The 20383-nt window shown below is 43.1% G+C and overlaps 1 protein-coding gene across 4 annotated transcripts in view; it reads right to left on the bottom strand.

The window, feature by feature from the left end:
- The window catches only part of CDK12 (cyclin dependent kinase 12), a 369527-nt gene that overhangs the window by 272625 nt on the left and 76519 nt on the right, over positions 1–20383 (bottom strand). For all 4 annotated transcript variants that reach the window (XM_077459478.1, XM_077459482.1, XM_077459479.1 and 1 more), the window contains exons 3-4: positions 13008–13184; positions 1291–1430 (exon numbers count right to left, since the gene is read on the bottom strand). In XM_077459478.1, coding sequence (XP_077315604.1) covers positions 1291–1430; positions 13008–13184 — 317 coding nt within the window. The remainder of the gene's footprint in view (positions 1–1290; positions 1431–13007; positions 13185–20383) is intronic.

The following is a 20383-nucleotide window of genomic DNA, read 5'->3' as shown; positions in this document are numbered from 1 at the left end:
CTGACTGCTGGGAAATTCAGTGTTCCGCCTATCACAGGCGGAGGCGGAGAAGGAGGCGCGGCTTTTGAATTTTAATGTCCGCCGTCTGTCTGCTCGATACGCTGATCGAGCAGTCAGACAGCGGTGACTCGAGTATAAGCCGAGGGGGCACTTTCAGCCTCAAAAAAGAGGCTGAAAATCTCGGCTTATACTCGAGTATATACGGTATGTGCTTTCAGAAAATATATGGTTGGGGGGGGTCTTTTACAAAAACTGTGAAAGCTGTGAAAAATGAAAACCTTGATATTTTTAGAGACATTTTTGCATATGTTCGATTTTCACCAGTTGGCAAAAAGGCGCAATTTAAAATTTACAAACATTTGTTATTTATTTACTGAACACAGATTAAAGGGGTTGTAAAGGTAAATGTTTTTTCACCTTAATGCATTCTATGCCTTAAGGTGAAAAAACATCTGACAGTGCCTGCGCCCCCAGCCCCCGTTTTACTTACCTCACCCCTCGAAAATCCCGCGCTTGCCCCCGTCGTCCTTTCCACTGTTCAGCCTGGCTGCTGATTGGCTGGAGTGGATGGATGGAAAGCAGCGCAGCCATTAGCTCACGCTGCTGTCAATCACATCCACTGATGCGGAGCGCCGGGGGCGGGGTCGTGTGACACACCGAGCAGCTATAGCCGCCGGCTGTATCACGGGAGCGCGCCCGCAGATGCTTCTCACCATGCGAGGGAGCTCGCATGAACGTGAGAAGCACCTGCGGGAGGAAGCAGAGACAGCCGCCGAGGGACCCCAGAAGAGCAGGTTCGGGGCCACTCTGTGCAAAACGAGCTGCACAGTGGAGGTAAGTATAACATGTTTGTCATTTAAAAAAAAAAAAAATTCACTTTACAATCCCTTTAAGCTTTTATATTTAGTAGGAATCTTGTAAAATTTTATGATTTTAGTGTAATTTTTAGCAAAATTATAGTTTTGATAAATATTTGGTAAATATCGCAGGCCCTTAAAATTATTATTATTTTTTTATTCTACTGGTCATGCGGTTTCAAAAAATATATGGTATGGGGTTTGGGGGGGGGGGGGGTCTTTTTAAAAACTCTGAAAGTTTTAAGTGAAAAAGGAAAACCTCCAGACATAAGGCATAAGGGAAAAATAAAACAATGGAAAAATTCCAATGACCCGGCCAGCTAAGTTTAAAAGTGGAGCCCAGGGCCTGGCAGCGAAAGGGTTAAAATTTAAGAACCTAACGTAAAGCCACAAAAAAGTTTGAGAGCTAAACCAACTGATATAAAAAACATACCTGTATCCTTGTCCTTGGCTTTGTAAACTTGTCCATATGTGCCTTCACCAATAATACCAATGATATCAAACTTATCCACGCAGCGTTTACCCCAGTCAATTTCTGTCTGTTTCCTCTCACCATAACGGGGGCAGCATATTCTGAAAGAAAGGGATACAACAAAAGAAATGCATGCAGTTAGATGCGATATTGCCATTTTTGGGGATCCTGATGGAGTTCCAAATTCGATTTAGCCAAGGAAGGTCCAACTAGCTAGAGTCTCTGAAAAAATGAAATAGATGTGAACAGATTGACCTATTAATACTGCCACATTCAGACTTCAAACTGTGGCTAAACCACCGACCAAGGCGGTCACCAGCTATCTATTACACCAGCAGGGCCCTTGAATATGTACTAAAAAAATAAAAAACCTGATAGCCCCATTAACGAGCTTGAATAGATTAAACCACAAGTTAAGCCTTTTTTTACTCTACGTCTTTAGTCAAATTTCCTACTTGTTATGAAAGGATGTTGTGCAGGCACAGCTGGATCCTGTTGAAATCTTTACTGCAGAGAGGTTGGTCTTCTTTGCTATGAAATTCCAGCACTGCCAGGGTTAACAGCTCCCTACATCTTCAATGAGAAAAGTTCTCACACAGATTACACTGCCTTTAACCAAAATGTGAACAAGGAAGATACATCTCTCTCAGACTCTGCGCAATTCACAGATTAGGTTACAGGCAGTGCATTATTATACTGAATTTATATAGCGCCAACAGGTTACATAGCGCTTTACAATATAAAAGGGAGACAATTCAGTTACAATACAATAAAACACAAGAGGGTTAAGAGGGCCCAGCTCATGAGAGCTTACAATCTAATAGAGTGGGTCAAGTGGCACAAAAGGTCGTAACTGTGTGGGATGGAAGTGCTGATGAAAGTGATAAAGAGGAGTTGGAGGCATGATATCTCTTCAGGGATCGCCTAAAGGCAGCCAGACTAGGAGATAGCAGGATTCTAGAGGATGGGAGATACTCTGGAGTGGTCCTGGAGACTCGCTTGGGAGGAGTAGACAAGGGATCTTCAGAGTAGGTGGTCTTGAGAGAAATGGAGAGGAAGGTTTGGGTAATAGTGTAATCAATTTAAAAAAATAAAAATAAATTAAGTGGATAGAAGGGCAGGAGGGGATGGGTCTCCCTTGGATCAACCTAAGTGCAACTCAGTACGAATACCAAAAGTTGTTAACACCCACAGCACTAGAAGTTCAGAGCAAGAAAGACGACCAGGTATCTCTGCTGTAAAATTTACACAGAACCCAGCAGCCTGGGAAACATTTATCACAGGTAAGCAATGGGACTAAAGTTGTAGAGATGGGAAAAAAGTAAAAAATAAATCACAGTTAAAGAGGAAGTAAACCCTGATGAGTTTACTTCCTTTCATTCCCTGCAAAGGTAAAGCAAAATGGACTACTATGCATCGCATAGTAGTCCACTATGTGTCACTTACCATGTGTCACTTACCTGACACAGGAGCCAGCGATGTCACCGCTGTCCCCTGTAGTCCGGCGCATCCATCTGCTCAGTGGGTCTCACTGCTCTGCCGCGGTCATTCAGCGAAGCCGCGATGCCGTCACTCCCACGCATGCGCACGGGAGCCGCCACTCGCGGTATATCGCCGTTGACCGCGGCGCGCTCAGTGCGTCTGCGCGCCGCTGTCTGCGGTGCATGCGCCGTAGACAGTGGTGCCTGTCTTTCGGCAAATATCTCATAAACCGTGTAGGTTTAGGAGATATTTCTTGGACCTACAGGTGAGCCTTAATCTATGCTTACCTTTAGGTGAAAGTTGGTTGTAAGGGTTTACAACCACTTTAAACTATAACTTTAATTACATTTTCCTATATGCCCAGTAAAACTATTTAAACTAAAATGAATGTATAAAGGAATCAACTACATTTGCTCATATATTTAATATGTATGTATAGCAAAAAAAAGGTGTTTTTGCGAAGTAGAAAATGATGAAAAAGAGTGTCAACTTTTTATTGTTATCCATGTAAGTTTTGTTTGTTTTATTATTTGTTTTAATGTATTTAATTTGTTTTATTATTATTTTTATAATCTTTATCAAAACATTTTTTACAATTTTAAACATTTACAAAATCCCAAATTTATCTTCTAAAGTATTTGGGTTACAGTTTATTTTCACAATATAATCAATTTCTATACCTCCTTCTAACCTCTATTCTCTTATATCATGTATTTTCTTATATTTAATCCATACCTCTTGTTTTGACATACACCCATTACTTCTCATTTCTCATTCAAATTCACCAACCACACTGATCCACTCCCATATAGATACCTCAAACAACAAACACCCCTTACCCTTTGCTCCCTTCATCTCTATTTGGGCCCATCTTCTCTACCTCATATTAGATTTAATAAAGATGTTGAAGCTCTAAACTCTTTCAAAATGTGCCCTGTTGTTACTATTTGCTCCTTTAAACCTTTTTCAATCATCATCCTCTACTCCAGGGACAGCATCTCGCTCATCTCACATACCCATTCCTCTATAGAAGGCTCTGTCATATTCTACCACTTCATAGCTATAATAGTCCGTACTGCAGTTAGGAAATATATTAAAATACCAGATATGTGACACTGTACCTTTTGTCCCCTGACATCTCCAACATAGCTCCTCATTGTCAGAGTTTATTTTATGCATATCCACTGGGCATCTATACCATCTGGCTAGTATTTTATAATTTCTTTCTTTCAAATTAGAGAGCGATAATTTGTGTGTTAATTTCTTTTTCCCCCCATTTTGATCTGGGGATAGTAATCCCCAGCTCATCTTCCCATCTCTTTGTATAGGTTAATTCCTGCAAATTTTTTTACATTAAATATTTATAAACATTAGACCAGGCATGTCCAAAGTCCAGCCCGTGGCCCGGTTTTGAACGGCCCGCCTGGTGTGCTGCGGGATCAGGTATGTCAGATGACCCCCATCCCCAGAACTGTGTGAAGCTCCGTCAGCTTCAAAAGTGAAAGTAAAGTGCAGGGAAGTGTGCTGTGCTCTCTGCTTCCCCCTACAATGCAGTACCCGGCTGAATGAGGAAGCTGGAAAGGTACTGTACCGGGCTACAAGCTAGATTAGTTTTAAAATGGCTTTATGTATGTGTGTGCGTGTGCGTGCGTGCACGCGCATGTGTCTGTGCGCGCGCATGCGTGCGTCTGTGCGCGTGCATGCATGCGTCTGTGCGCGCGCATGCATGCGTGCATCTGTGCGCGCATGCATGCGTGCATCTGTGCGCGCATGCATGCATGCGTCTGTGCGCGCATGCATGCGTCTGTGCGCGTGCCTGTCTGTGCACGCCTGTCTGTAAGCGTGTGCCTGTCTGTGTGCGTGCATGTATGTATGTGTGTGTGGATGCACACATGTATGTGTCTGTATGTGTGTGTGGATGCACACATGTCTGTATGTGTGTGGATGCACACATGTATGTGTCTGTATGTGTGGGCGCGCACATGTTCATGTGTCTGCATGTTCATGTGTCTGTATGTATGCAAGTATATGCATGTGTCTGTGTGTGCGCATGTCTGTATATGTGTCTATGCGTTACTTTTAATCCAGACGATCACCCCCCCCCCCCCCCCATTCTTGTACCATCAGAACTGCTTTTGTGGGGCTTGTGTGTGAGATAGCAGCCAGGACTGCTGCTCCTCTGAAAAGCAATCCATACACAGATCGCTTTTCAGAGGCATTTGAAAGGTGGTAAAGAGGCATTATGTTGCCTCCTCACCACCTGTTTTAAGCCCGTAAATGCAGCATCGCTATACCACAATTGTGCAATCCACACAGTTGCGGGGTAGTTGCAGTGCAGGCCCATTCACCCTGGGTATACCTCCAGCTGCAGCCACAGCATGTGTACACTCCTAGCTGCTCCCTCTGCAGCTAAAGGGGGAGAAGTTGGGGGTGGTAAGAAAAAGCTTAACCATGTAGTTTTACTGCCCCTCCAACAAGCCCTTGGTTCACATCTGCGTGGCTGCATGCTGCGTGTAGGGCAGCCCATGCATTTCAATGGGCTTCCCTACCCACAAAAATGCAGGGAAAAGTCCCAGAGCTTTTTTTTTTTTTATTATTGCACTGCACCAAAAGCACCCCACGTTCCCAATGTGTGGGGTACCATTAAGAATTAACGGTACCCCTAAAGAGCAGAGCATTTGTCTGTGTGTCGGGAACGAGCGAGGCAAGAGAATTGTTGTTGGGCAGTGTATGAGTGCTCGAACGACCAAATTTTAATGGCTCAAAGAATGTCAGGCAAAATGGTTGGCCCTCACACATGTTCACTTCATCAAATCTGGCCCTCTTTGGAAAAAAGTTTGGACACCCCTGCATTAGACTATACATCCCTCAGGCTACAACCCTCCCAGCTGCAGACAGACCTCAGTACGTCAACAAGCAGTATAACGTAAAGATAAAAAGGAGGGGCAGCTGCTGTGTCAGGAGGTGAATTACAGAGAAAAGGATTTTACGGTGAGCACAAAAAAAATCCTATTTTCTCTTATATTCACCGACCGACACAGCTCCTCTCTTTATCAAATGGGACGTCCCCAAGCAGTACCAAAATGAGGGGTGGGAAAAACAGCATAAAAACCTTCATCCACCATGGCAAGTGGGAACTAGTGAAACTATACCTACAAAAAAACAACAGTGTATGGAAAACCACCACAAAACAACAGGGTATCCTCAACAGGAGTAATCACCTAAGACCGCACCAAACTGCGGAAGTAATGCAACAGTGCATTAACATAACAGTAGTTTTCATCAAAAAAACAGGAAAAATATATATTGCATATTCAATTGTAACTACACAGCCGCCTGCAAAACGTTGCGGCCAAAACAGGCATCAGCTGATGCACTGACGTCTACCTTGTAGAACCTGGTAAACGTGTGGACAGATGACCAGGTCGGCGCTTTACACACCTGAGCGACCGACGCTTGGTGTCGGAAGGCCCAAGACGTTCCGATTGCCCTTGTGGAGTGGGTCGTGACCGGAAAGGGGGACTGATCCACATCTCTCGAAGCTACATGGTGGCGAACCCTCTGGTTCTAGGGGTTCACCCTTAATTTCTAATTTCTGATTTCCCTTTCCCCTTCTATTCTTTTCACCCCTCCTTTACTTATTTGCCTTGTTTTATTTTTCTTCTTCCCCCCCAAGGCCCCTACCCTCTCCCCTTCCCAAGCTCTTCCCTCCTATTCTCTACCAACTATTTTCTCTGTAATTCTCATCTGAGGCTCTCTGATACTCCTAATCTCTGTCAAACACAATGGAAACCTGTCTTCAGGCTAATTCTGCATGAGGTATTCAAATTCTGTTTGCTAACTCAATTCAGTAGCATTGTTATAGTATTTTGGATCCTCGCTTGAAGTGGAACTATTTGGCTAAGTTGTTAGCAATCATATTTTACAACTCTGGTGCCAGCTCCTGGTACGTTGTATTATGGTTCTGTAGACAATCTTTAGTTTATTTGACTGTATAACCGTGGATCACATTGTGTTTCTTCCACAATCGTGGATCACATTGTGTTGTGTTGCTCCTATTGTATTATTATTTGCCTCAATAAAACTCTTTAATGAAAAAAATAAAAATAAAAACAATATTGTATGCTTCAATTTCCATCCAAAACCCCTTTTAACCTCTATCCCTTACAGTCAATACCTAAGAGCAAGACGCAATTGTTTGGATAATGTACATTTTGATCAAGAAACTCAGTAAGACTTCATGAACGTGGATACTCAAATTCCCCTTTAACCACTTTCAGACTGGACCATTTTGCTGGTCAAAGACCAGACCACTTTTTGCGATTCGGCACTGCGTCGCTTTAACTGACAATTGCGCGGTCATGCGACGTGGCTCCCAAACAAAATTGACGTCCTTTTTTTCCCACAAATAGAGCTTTCTTTTGGTGGTATTTGATCACCCCTGCGGTTTTTGTTTTTTGCGTTATAAACAAAAATAGAGCGACAATTTTGAAAAAAACTAATTTTTTACTCTTTGTTATAATAAATATCCCAAAAAAAACATTTTTTTCCCTCAGTTTAGGCCGATACGTATTCTTCTACATATTTTTGGTAAAAAAAAAATCGCAATAAGCGATTGATTTGCGCAAAAGTTATAGCGTTTACAAAATAGGGATAGTTTTATAGCATTTTAATTAATAATTTTTTATTATTATTTTTTTACTAGTAATGGCGGCGATCAGCGATTTTTATTGTGACTGCGACATTGTGGGGGACCCATCGGACATTTTTGAGACCATTGTCATTTATACAGTAATCACTGCTATATAAATGCAGTGATTCCTGTGTAAATGACACTGGCAGTGAAAGGGTTAACCAGTGGATGGCAGTGTAGGGGTTAAGTGTTCCTAGGGGTGTGTTACTAACTGTGGGGGGGTTGGGCTTTCATTTAGTGAACACTGATCTCTGCTCCAATCACATGGAGCAGATATCAGCGTCACTAGTTGCTAGGCAGAATGGAGAAATGCTGTTTACACAGCATTTCTCCCGCGACCGGACTCACGGGGGTCCCGACCAGCACGGGAGCGCACCGCCGGCGGCGCGCTCCCGATGGCAGGGCGGCATTGAAGATTGGACATACATTTATGCCAATATGCCTGCCCGTGCCATTCTGTCGGCGTACATCGTCGTGCGCTGGTCGGGAAGTGGTTAAAGAAAGCTTACAAATGATCCAAAAGTAGGTCACACCAGGACCTATTTAAAAAATAAAAAATAAAAAAGGATGAAACAACCAGAATTACAAAATACTAAATAAATCAACAAAGGCAGGTAAAACAAATTATCACAAAGCGTTGGCATATTTTAACCACTGACTCCTCATTTGCTCCATTTGTGCTTGAAAAAACCCACTATTACTTATAGAGAAGGGTTACATACATTAGGGATCAACTAGTCTATAGTGAGTTTTGATAAATGAGAGGTGATAGCTGTAAAACTTTGGGCACATTCCCTTGTAAACGATACACATATTCTCCACTCATGGATGCCCATACACGTCATCTAGTCCTATGGGAACACTTTTAGACCCATGCATTATGTAAACTGCAAAACCCCAGGAGTTTAGTATAATTTTTTCCAACAACGTGAACTTACCATTACCACCAGGCCTTAATGAGCATATAATTTCAAATGGTTTTTACAAGGTTTCATATCAGGAGGATGTAAACTTAATTAGTAATTGGGTGTGTGTGCTTGTTTATATAATTATTGGAATATGTGACCGGATATACCTCTAGGCCTTGATATTTTTTTAGATTTTCTCTATTATGCAATTTTTTGTGTTATCTCAAATGTTATGTATTACAATGCATTTCCTATGTTTTCCATCCTGTACACGTGTTGCGTTCTAGACTGGAGGGGATTCTGTGGACATGTGGTGGATGTGCCTCTGGCCCCTCAATCGCTGTCTGCATTACCCAACATGCAGGACTCTAGTGGGTCCTCCAACCAGAGTCCTATTTTTGGCCTGCGTAGGAGCAAGGGCGCTTTTTCATCTTCCAGAGACACGCTGCACTTCTGCCCGAAATGCGTTCCAGATTGGAGCGCATGTCCGGCCTTTGCTGCACGTCAGCAGGGATGTGGGCAGAGCTGCGCCACATCACTGGGGGACTGCATCACAGTGCCGCTCCAGCCAGCCTATGGCGGGGTAGCCTGTGGAGACCAGCAGCTGTAACTTATCAGGATTACAGATGGGAGGCGTTCCCCAAATGACCATAGTATATACAGCATACCACCCCATATGTCTGCCTTTGTCTAGAGCACAGTTATCAAGCTGGTGGACCTCCAGCTGTTGCAGAACTACAAGACCCACGAAGCATTACAAGGCTGATAGTTACAATCATGACTCCCAAAGGCAGAAGCAAGATGGGACTTGTAGTTCTGTGACAGCTGGAGGTCCACAGATAGAGCACCCATGGCCTAGAGCATACACACTACAGGTGGACATGCTGCTCCTTTTCACAAGGTATTTCATCCACCATTTTTTACTTATACATACACACTAGAGAGAAATGGTAACTATTTCTTTGCCTACTTATACAACATATGAACAAACCAAACCTGTTTGATTTGTTCATAAACGACCTGGAGGATGGGGTAAACAGTTCAATCACTGTATTTGCAGACGATACTAAGCCAAGTAGGGCAACAGTTTCTCCGCAGGAAGTGAAAACCTTGCAAAAAGATCTGAACAAATGAATGGGGTGGGCAACTACACGGCAAATGAGATTTAATGTAGAAACATGTAAAATAATGCATTCGGGTGGAAAAATATGAATGCAATCTATACACTAGGGGGAGAACTTCTGAGGGAATCTAGGATGGAAAAGGACCTGGGGGTCCTAGCAAATGATAGGCTCAGCAATGGCATGCAATGCCAAGCTGCCGCTAACAAAGCAAACAGAATATTGGCATGCATTAAAAAGGATATTCCAGAGATAAAACAATAATTCTCCCACTCTACAAGACTCTGGTCCGACCACACCTAGAGTATGCTGTCCAGTTCTGGGAACCAGTCCTCAGGAAGGATGTACTGGAAATGGAGCGAGGATCTAAATGAAGGGTCTGAAGGATATTAGTTAAGAGTAAAGGTTGCGAGCACTGAACTTATTCTCTCTGGAGAAGAGACGCTTGAGAGGGGATATGATTTCAATATACAAATACCATACTGGTGACCCCACAATAGGGATAAAACTTTTTCGCCGAAGGGAATTTAACAAGACTCATGGCCACTCATTAAAATTAGAAGAAAATAAATTTAACCTTAGACTGCATAGAGGGTTCTTTAATGTAAGAGTGGCAAGGATGTGGAATTCCCTTCCACAGGCAGTGGTCTCAGCAGAGGGCATTGATGGTTTCAAGAAACTATTAGATAAGCCCCTGAACGACCGCAACATACAGGGATATACAATGCCATACTGACATATGGTCACACACATGGGTTGGACTTGATGGACTTGTGTCTTTCAACCACTCCTATGTAACCAGTACAATCCTAGGCTATTGAGATATCAATCTCATATACCCTATGAATTTCTATTTTGAATGTATTTTTTTTTTTTCGTGGATGCAATACGGATTACCATATTCCCCTACAAGTGAGTATATTTCCATATCTCTGCTTGTTTTAAGTATTAACAGCAACCATTACTTACATAAATGTATACTACCATAAGACCTACGCTCACATATATGTTTATGAATAGATTCTCAGATGTAACTAATGTAATCAAATTTCTTGTGTCTATTTCTAAAAGGAAATATACCCCATTCCCTGAGGAAGGACTATATGTCTGAAACATGTTCACCTGGGCTGACCTGAAGTTGAACATAGACAACTCTATGGATGGATTAGATGGTTTATAAGGGTAACGTACACCAAGCTAGGAGATATGATATGTATAGTATTGTATGTTTTTTGTCACCATGTCATTTTTATAGGGCGTACGTTTCCCTTTTTACAATAAGTTTTCAATAAAATGTATACAATTTTTATATGTGTGTACATTGGAATGTGCCTTCAAAGTCCATGAGGGATTTTTGGATGCACTACATGCATAAAAATATGCGGCAGGAGAGGTGTAATCACATGGCTAATGGGATAGAGTATTTAGAGAGTGGAAGAAGTTGCACTGGGTCCACTTCGAGAAGATATCGGGAAGTGACGAAATGCATATGATGGAGCCTTCTTGTTTGCAACGTCATTTTCACTCAGGGCGGAACACATACTTAAAGAGCAGCTACAGTCTGAAAAGCCAATTTATAACATCTTTGTCTTGGTTGTAGATAACATCATCCACATTGGATATTGCTGTACATTTTAAACCTCAATTTACTTATCAAATCATTTGTTTTTATTCGCCACGGATTCTAGAAGCAGCCATGGTAGCTTTGTGCAGCTGAAGATGGCCTGCATTTATAAAAAAAAATACTATCTGACAATATTACAATTTTTTACGATCCAAAGTTAGCAGAACTATGGGTGGGCACTACAAGAAGTGTAAGGTAAAAATATTAAAATCCTAAGTTGTCCTGAAAAAATACAAGGTACAATTTACCTGGATAAACAGAGTAGTTGCGATGACATGGACAGTTTTACTAACAGATGTCAAAGTTGTAAAATCAAATTTGTGAGTTAGGATTTGTGTTACTCTCCGCCATGAAGGGGGTTAATAAACATTGGTGAATGAGTTTTTCATATACTGTATGAGGTTATGGAGTAATGTTGAGGAATTCGGCCCATTCTGGGAGTGTTTCCTGCTGGTTCATAGAAGAAAGGAGACCTGATAGTGTAATTTACCCTTAAAAGGACAAGTCCAGCCTGAGCATTTTAGGCTTGGCTTCTCCTAAGGGTCACAGGAGTGCAATTAGTTTTGTACTCCTGTGACCCAATTTCAGCTGAGAGCAATTTGAAGTCCGCTCTTTGCTGACGTCACTGCAATCCGTCGAGGTAGCACGTCATCCTGACATAGGAAGCCTGGATCTGCCAGCTGCCTTGATTGATGGCAGTCTTAGCGAGCCGATGAGACGGCCACTCCACTTTACTCCACAGCTCAGCATTCCAATGAGTGTGGAGGAGCAGAGCAGGAGAGATGCCAACAGACAGCAGCTCTACGCTCGGGGAGGTGAAAGAACTAAAAATTGGCGGTGTTCAGTGACTCGTTTCTTAGTGCAAACACGCTGGTCTGATGCTGCATCCACCTAGGGAAGTATGATTATCCAAAACAAAAAAAAATAAAAATATATTTATCTTTTTAAAGCAGTTGTAACCCCCGCAAAAAAAAAAAAAAAGACATAACGTCATCCCAGAGCGGGTGGGGGTGCACAGTGGGTTACTCTGGGACAGAGGGGAAGGAGCCTCTTTCCTTTCTTCTCAGTTGTAGATCACCTAAAGTGTCACAGCTTGTTTCCAGGGACAAGTACTCAGCAGAGTGGTTTGCTACCACTATGTCAAGCAGGTAAAGCAGAGAAACATAGGAGAGGCTCTCTGGGGTAGTATGTTTAACACTCAATGTAAGTTTATTCAATATAAAGCAAAAAATAGGGTATTCACATTTAAAACTAGCAACCATGCATTGTATACAAACGAGCAGTGAGCTCGGATGGTAAAAACATCACTCTCGGTGTCCTGTGTCTAACATGTATAGTATCATTGTATTTATGCTAACTGTTAAGTACTCTTTATCGATTGTAATTAGCCAGTTTTTACTCCTATTTTGCACATTATTGATCACGGTTTTTATAATTTTACATATATATATTTTTTTGTCCCATATCCATGTCCACGTTGTAAGTGGGTATTTATATTATCACAGTCCACATTGGAGCGCTACACCATCAATTGATTGTTTTTGCATACATTTAATACATAAACCCTAGGGCAGGTATATTCAATTAGCTTACCTACAGCTGTTGCAAAACTACAAGTCCCATCATGCCTTTGCCTCTGGGTGTCATGCTTGTGGCTGTCAGAGTCTTGCTATGCCTCATGGGACTTGTAGTTCTGCAACAGCTGGAGGTCCGCTAATTGCATATCCGTGCCCTAGAGTAAACATAATGCAGTAATAACTGAAATGCCTGCAGATACACAGTAACAGGCGATCAGCCACCACGGCAAACATCTAAAAAAAAAAAAAAAAAAAAAATGGACACAAACTTACTTTGGTCTCTTCCTTACTGGTGGTTGTGGAGATGTTACTACTTTGGGTTCTGGAGACTCAGGAGGGGATGGGTCTCCTCCTGGAAGTTCAGGAGGTAATGGAAGGTCAGTCAGGAGGTGCCTAGGTCTCTGTTCTTTATTTTTTTTGACAGGTTTTAAGGGGATAATCTCCATGGGACTGTAAAAAGAAAATATACATAGGAATTACAATCAGTGCAATTAATACACTTCAAAAATGAATATAACTACTCAAATTACATCAATAGATGTGAAAAAAATATGAAAAAGTGCTTCACAGCCAAATACTGTGAAAGTGATTCCATGACACCTGTAAAAAAATTTCAAAATAAATCAGTGTACGGCAGCAAAACAATATACAATCCAAATTCCCTTAAGGTTATGTCTAATCATACACATCCCAAAAATTGCGAATATGGGAAGAAGAAAAAAAAAAAGTATATAAATATGGAAAAACAAAATCTATATTCCTATACTTCAAAGCACCCCATGCCGCTCTCTTCATGCACAAGCCATCATCGGGCGAAGGTCCTGCTCACCTCCATACAAAAATCAAAAATTTCTACTTTTTATACCCCAGGCAGATTCCTCCAAACCAAAGTTAATGGCTTCCATCCTCAACTCAACGAGGATCCCGCCAGACTACGCTCCTATTAAGCAAGGTAAAAAGAATGAACATAGTGTACTCTGTTTTGAGACTTTATTAAAACCCTGATTAACCACCGGGCACTTAAACTCCTTCCTAACCAGACCAATGTTCAGCTTTCGGCGCTCTCACATTTTGAATGACAATTACTCAGTCATGCAACACTGTACCTGTATGAAATTTTTGCCCTTTTTTCCCACACAAATAGAGCTTTCTTTTGGTGGTATTTAATCACCTCTGGGTTTTTTTTTTTTTTTTGCGCTATAAAATAAAAATAAAAAAGACTGAAAATTCTGTAAAAAAAAAAGATTTTTTCTTAGTTTGTTATAAAGTTTAGCAACTTATTAATTTTACTTCATAATTTGTGGCCAAAATTTACACTGATGCATATCTTTGGTAAAAATAAGTAAAAATTGGTGTATATTATTAGGTCTTTGTGAAAGTTATAGAGTCCACAACTATGGTGCCAATATCTTAAAATTGATCGTACCTGAAGTATTGACGGCCTAACTCCTTTCTTGAGACCCTAACATGCCAAAAAAGTACAAATACCCCCCAAATAACCCCTTTTTGGAAAGAAGACATTCCAAGTTATTTAAAAAGATGCATGGTGAGGTTTTTGAAGTTGTAATTTTTTCCCCACAATTCTTTGCAAAATCAAGATTTTTTTTTTTTTCACAAAGTTGTCATATTAGCAGGTTAATGCTCACACACAGCATATGCATTAGAGGTCGACCGATATGGGTTTTTTTCTGGCCGATGCCGATATTTAGAAATCATGGCGGTCGAGAGCCGATATATGATGCCGATTTTTTTGGGCCGATATGTTAGGCCGATTTTTTTTTTTTTTAATCCCCCTTGATCTCATAAAATCTAACACACCTTTCCCACTGGGGCATTTTTCAGGCGCTTTTGGGCTAAAAATAGCGCCTGTAAAGTGCCTGCAAAATGGCTCCCCTGCAGTCTGTGTGAAAGACAGAGTGCTTTCACACTGAGGTGATGCGCTGGCAGGATCTTAAAAAAAAAGTCCTGCAAGCAGCACGTTTGGAGTGATTTATACCGCTCCTCCACCACTCCTGCCCATTGATATGAATGGGCACCACTGCCGAAGCGCATGCAATGCGAATTGGCAGCGGGGCTTCACGGGCGCATTTAGCCTCTTCCTCGGCCGCTAGCTGGGTTTTATGTGCCCCACTAGCACCGCTAAAATGATGGTAAAGAGCCGCTAAAATTTGCAGCGTTTTACCATCAACGTATGCCCGCTCCAGTGTGAAAGCAGCCTTCATAAGTGATACAGAAAATTTCTTACATTTATTAAACAAAACAAACCGCCAATCAGTTTACTTGTATGTATGATTTAGATAAAAAAAAAAACTATATATTAAATAAAAACAGGTAGTCAAAACGTTTGGACGAAAAAAAAAAAATTGGCTAACTTTACTGTTTTTAATTTTTTTTCCCCAAAAAATGCATTTGAAAGACCTCTGTGCAAATGCCGTGTGACAAAGTATTGCAACAACCGCTATTTTGTTCCCTAGGATCTCTGCTAAAAAAATATATATAATTTTTGGGGGGTCTAAGTGATTTTCTGGCAGAAAATACTGGATTTTTACTTGTAAGCAACAAGTGTCAGAAAAGATTTAGTCTTTAAATGGTTAAACTGAGAACTTCTACACACTGAGATGACTTCATTCATTCAAGTGTAAACATTGTATCTAGGGATGCACCGAATGGGTTTTTTGATGCCGAAACCGATACCGAAAATGAAAAATACACTAGGCCGAAAACCGAAACCGATCCCGAAACAGGACCGATACCGAAAATGACTGTTTTCAAAAAATATTTTTATACAGGAGATGGTCAGAGACTGGGGACATGGTACAGTAGGTGGTCAGAGGCTGGGGACACGGTACAGGAGGTGGTCAGAGGCTGGCGACACGGTACAGGAGGTGGTCAGAGACTGGCGACACGGTACAGGAGGTGGTCAGAGACTGGCGACACGGTACAGGAGGTGGTCAGAGACTGGCGACACGGTACAGGAGGTGGTCAGAGACTGGCGACACGGTACAGGAGGTGGTCAGAGACTGGCGACACGGTACAGGAGGTGGTCAGAGACTGGCGACACGGTACAGGAGGTGGTCAGAGACTGGCGACACGGTACAGGAGGTGGTCAGAGACTGGCGACACGGTACAGGAGGTGGTCAGAGACTGGCGACACGGTACAGGAGGTGGTCAGAGACTGGCGACACGGTACAGGAGGTGGTCAGAGACTGGCGACACGGTACAGGAGGTGGTCAGAGACTGGCGACACGGTACAGGAGGTGGTCAGAGACTGGCGACACGGTACAGGAGGTGGTCAGAGACTGGCGACACGGTACAGGAGGTGGTCAGAGACTGGCGACACGGTACAGGAGGTGGTCAGAGACTGGCGACACGGTACAGGAGGTGGTCAGAGACTGGCGACACGGTACAGGAGGTGGTCAGAGACTGGCGACACGGTACAGGAGGTGGTCAGAGACTGGCGACACGGTACAGGAGGTGGTCAGAGACTGGCGACACGGTACAGGAGGTGGTCAGAGACTGGCGACACGGTACAGGAGGTGGTCAGAGACTGGCGACACGGTACAGGAGGTGGTCAGAGACTGGCGACCTGATAAAAGAGATAAGTGCAGCCAGTGTTGCCCCCAGTGATGCAGCCAGTGTTGCCCCCAGTGATGCAGCCAGTGTTGCCCCCAGTGATGCAGCCAGTGTTGCCCCCAGTGATGCAGCCAGTGTTGCCCCCAGTGATGCAGCCAGTGTTGCCCCCAGTGATGCAGCCAGGTAATCAGCGAGTACTTACTGTCTTGGTGCATCCCCAGTTGTAGGTGTAATTCTGGGAGGTGATCCTGTGTTTACCTACAGGGAATGTCCGCTCTTATCAATAGTTTTCTTAGATAAACACATCAGTCTAATGTAAAAAAAATGTGGCAATGCTGTGAAAATCTCCTTCCTCTGATGCAGCCAGCGATGCCCCTGTGCAGTGAAGAGAGCCGCCTGGTTGAATAGAGCGCCGGGAACATCACAGCTTTAATTTCAATAGCTGTGTGTTCCCCGTCGCGCGCCGTCACACACAGCCCCTCCCCCTTGTCCAGGCACTTTGATAGACAGATCACCCGTCCAATCTGGACAGGTGATCTGTCTATCAAAGTAACCCCGGACAAGGGGGAGGGGCTGTGTGTGACGGCGCGCGACGGGGAACACACAGCTATTGAAATTAAAGCTGTGATGTTCCCGGCGCTCTATTCAACCAGGCGGCTCTCTTCACTGCACAGGGGCATTGCTGGCTGCATCAGTCCTGCGCTATTCACCCCCATCATGGGAGGCACCAGGGGCGGGGGCAGGGTTCCACCCCAGGCCCCGCCCCATTTTCGGCTCAATTATCGGCCGTTTTTTCCTTTCGGCAAATTGCCGAAAAGGGCATTTTCGGCCGATATGTTTCGGCGGCCGAAATTTCAGTGCATCCCTAATTGTATCATTTTGCTCTTTTCTTGGCAGACTGCCCAGAGAGGATGAAAGACGTTTCTATGACGACTCAGGCAACTTACACTGACTTCTATTACAGAAGTAATTTCCAAGTCCCACTTTTCTAAATCGGCCTTTTTATCATCGCAATCGGCCGATGCCGATTAATAAAAAAACGGCAAATATTGGCCGATATATCGGTCGACCTCTAATATGCATACCACAAATTACACCCCAAAACACATTTTGCTCTTACTTCCGAGTATGGCGACACCACATGTGAGACTTTTACACAGCGTGGCCACATACAGTGGCCCAACATGCAGGGAGCACCATCAGGTGTTCTGGAGCACCCAGGCCAATTCTGAAATTTCTCTCCTACAAGTAAAAATCATAATTTTTTGTAGAAAATTACATAGAACCCCAAAACATTATATATGTTTGTTTTAGCAAAGACCCTGGAGAATACAATGGCTTTTTATCTCGCACGGTATTTGTGCAGCAATTTTTCAAACTAATTTTTTTGGGGGGAGTTTTGTTTTTTTTAAAGCACAAAACAGTAAAGTTAGCCCAATGTTTTTACATAATGTGAAAGATGAAGTTACGCTGAGTAAATAGATACCTAACATGTCACCCTTCAAAATTGCACACACTCGTGGAGCGGCGCCAAATGGCGCTACTTAAAAATCCCCATAGGCGACGCTTTCAATTTTTTTACTGGTTACATGTTGAGTTAGAGAGGAGGTCTAGGGCCAAAATGATTGCTCTCGCTCTGACATTCACAGCGATACCTCGCATGTGTGGTTTGAAAAATGTTTTCTATTTGGGCGGGACTTAGGCCCGGGCGCCTAAAAATTATTTATTTTTTTATTGTTCATTTTACTTTATTTTAGTTTGAAATTTTTTCACCAAAAATACATTTTTTTGATCACTTTTATTCCTATTGCAAGGAATGTAAACACGTTCCCTCTCACCTCCCGTAAGAATGATCAAACAGTGGAACAGCTGCGATGATCATTCTTATGGTGTAGGGAATTGCTGGCTGAAATGTTATCTGAAGGATGCCTGTAGCTGCAGGCATTATTCAGATATCCCCACACAAAGTCAAGGACGTCATATGGAAGTGGTTAAAATGCATTTATTTTTATTTTTTAACACAAAGTTGTCCATTTATACAATATTTCAAACACATAGCATATACATACCAAAAACGACATCCAAAATAGATTCTCCTACTCCTCCTGAGTACAGCGATACCACGTGTGAGACTTGCACAGCCTGGCCATATACAGAGAGTATGGCAGGTACAGAGCATTGCCAGGGTACGGCAGAGCATTGCCAGGGTACGGCAGAGCATGGAGGGATGGCTGAACGGGATGGATGGCTGGATGTGACTGCAATGGTCACAGAGCAGCACTGTGGGCACTACAGATCCAGCCCACAGCTATGCTGCCATCTGATCGGTACAGAGAGGAGAGGGAGGAATCGGCGACATGACGCTGGTTTGTTTACAAGTGATCGCTCCATCGTTTGACGGAGCAATCACGTGGTAAGCGGCCACAATCAGCGGCCGTTTAATTCGTGAGGTCACTGACATTCTTGGGTGCGCGCCTGGAATTCTTACAAACTCGACTCCTCCCCAGGCACGTTATGCCACAGGATAGAGCTTCTTCGGCAAAGCCCGCTAGAGGTGGTCAGCTGGATAATACTGTTTTGAGATGCTTGCATATTTTACTTTTGTGTGTTTTTAAGTGGGGTTTTAATAAAGGGTCAAAACAGAGTAAACTATGTTGGTCCTTTTTTCCTTGCTTAAAGTGGAGGGCCACCCTGAAAACAAAAAAAATATTAAAAATTACAAAAAAATATAAAAAAAAAAAAAAATGAAAAAAATTTTTTTTTTTACTTACCAGAAATGCCTGTTGCTAGGCACTTTCTCCTAATCTTCCTCTTCCTCCTCCGCAGAGATCTTCTGTCTTCGTTGCGGCGTCTTCTGGGTAACGAGTCGCGCTGTGTTCTGGGAACTGTGTGTTCCAGAACACAGCGCGTCCCATTCAGAAAGCGCTGCGGGACTCGCGCATGCGCAGTAGCTGCGGGACTCGCGCATGCGCAGTAGGAAACGGGCAGTGAAGCCGTAAGACTCCACTGCCTGTTTCCCTTACAAGGAATGGCAGCACCGGGACCCGAGAGCCGAGGGACGGGTCGGCCTCGGGCGGCCGACATCGCGGGCACCCTGGACAGGTGAGTGTGTTGATTAAGTCAGCAGCTGCAGTGTTTGCAGCTGCTGACTTTTTTTTTTTTTTTGTATAACCGGCCCTCCTCTAAGTTAGCTGCTGCCATAACCCTGGTATTTAATGTAATGTACATTTACAGTTAAGTCGGCAAGTGGTTAATATGCAAGCTGAATCTGTGGTGATCCTCGTGAGTCACAAGAACGGAAGCCGTTCACTAACTAAAGAAGACTGGAGGAATCTGCCTGGGGTATAAAAAGAGGGGAGCGATTTTTGATTTGTATGGAGGTGAGCAGGCCCTTCACCTGGTGATGAATTGTCTCTGTGCAGGAAGAGAGCAGGCATGGGGTGCTTTGAAGTATAGGAATATACAGTGGGGATGGAAAGTATTCAGACCCCCTTAAATTTTTCACCCTATTATATTGCAGCCATTTGCTAAAATCATTTAAGTTATTTTTTTTCCTCATTAATGTACCCCATATTGACAGAAAAACACAGAATTGTTGATATTTTTTCAGATTAAAAAAGAAAAACTGAATTATCACATGGTCCTAAGTATTCAGACCCTTTGCTGTGACACTTATATTTAACTCAGGTGATGTTAATTTCTTATGATCATCCTTGAGATGGTTCTACATCTTCATTTGAGCTCAGCTGTGTTGATTATACTAATTGGACTTGATTAGTAAAGACCTTACAGCTCACAGTGCATGTCAGAGCAAATGAGAATCATGAGGTCAAAAGGAACTGCCTTAAGGCTAGGTTCACACCATAGCGATGCGGGAACGCCGCAAATCCGCAGCGTTTTTCCGCATCGCATGCCTCCCGCCGGCAGTTCACACTGCCCTATGCGGACTGCTGGGAGTGTCAATGAAATCTTAATGACACCCCCAGACCAGTCCGCATATCGCAGTGCGATCTGCAAACTCGGACAGGAATCGGATCGCATGGTGTGAACACCCATGCGATCCGATTCTGCTGCAG

The sequence above is a fragment of the Lithobates pipiens genome, unplaced genomic scaffold, assembly GCF_037356315.1.
Source record: "Lithobates pipiens isolate NorthernLeopardFrog02 unplaced genomic scaffold, aLitPip1_a1.2 Scaffold_28, whole genome shotgun sequence".
Lineage (NCBI taxonomy): Eukaryota > Metazoa > Chordata > Amphibia > Anura > Ranidae > Lithobates > Lithobates pipiens.
This window is presented reverse-complemented; position numbering and strand designations above follow the sequence as displayed.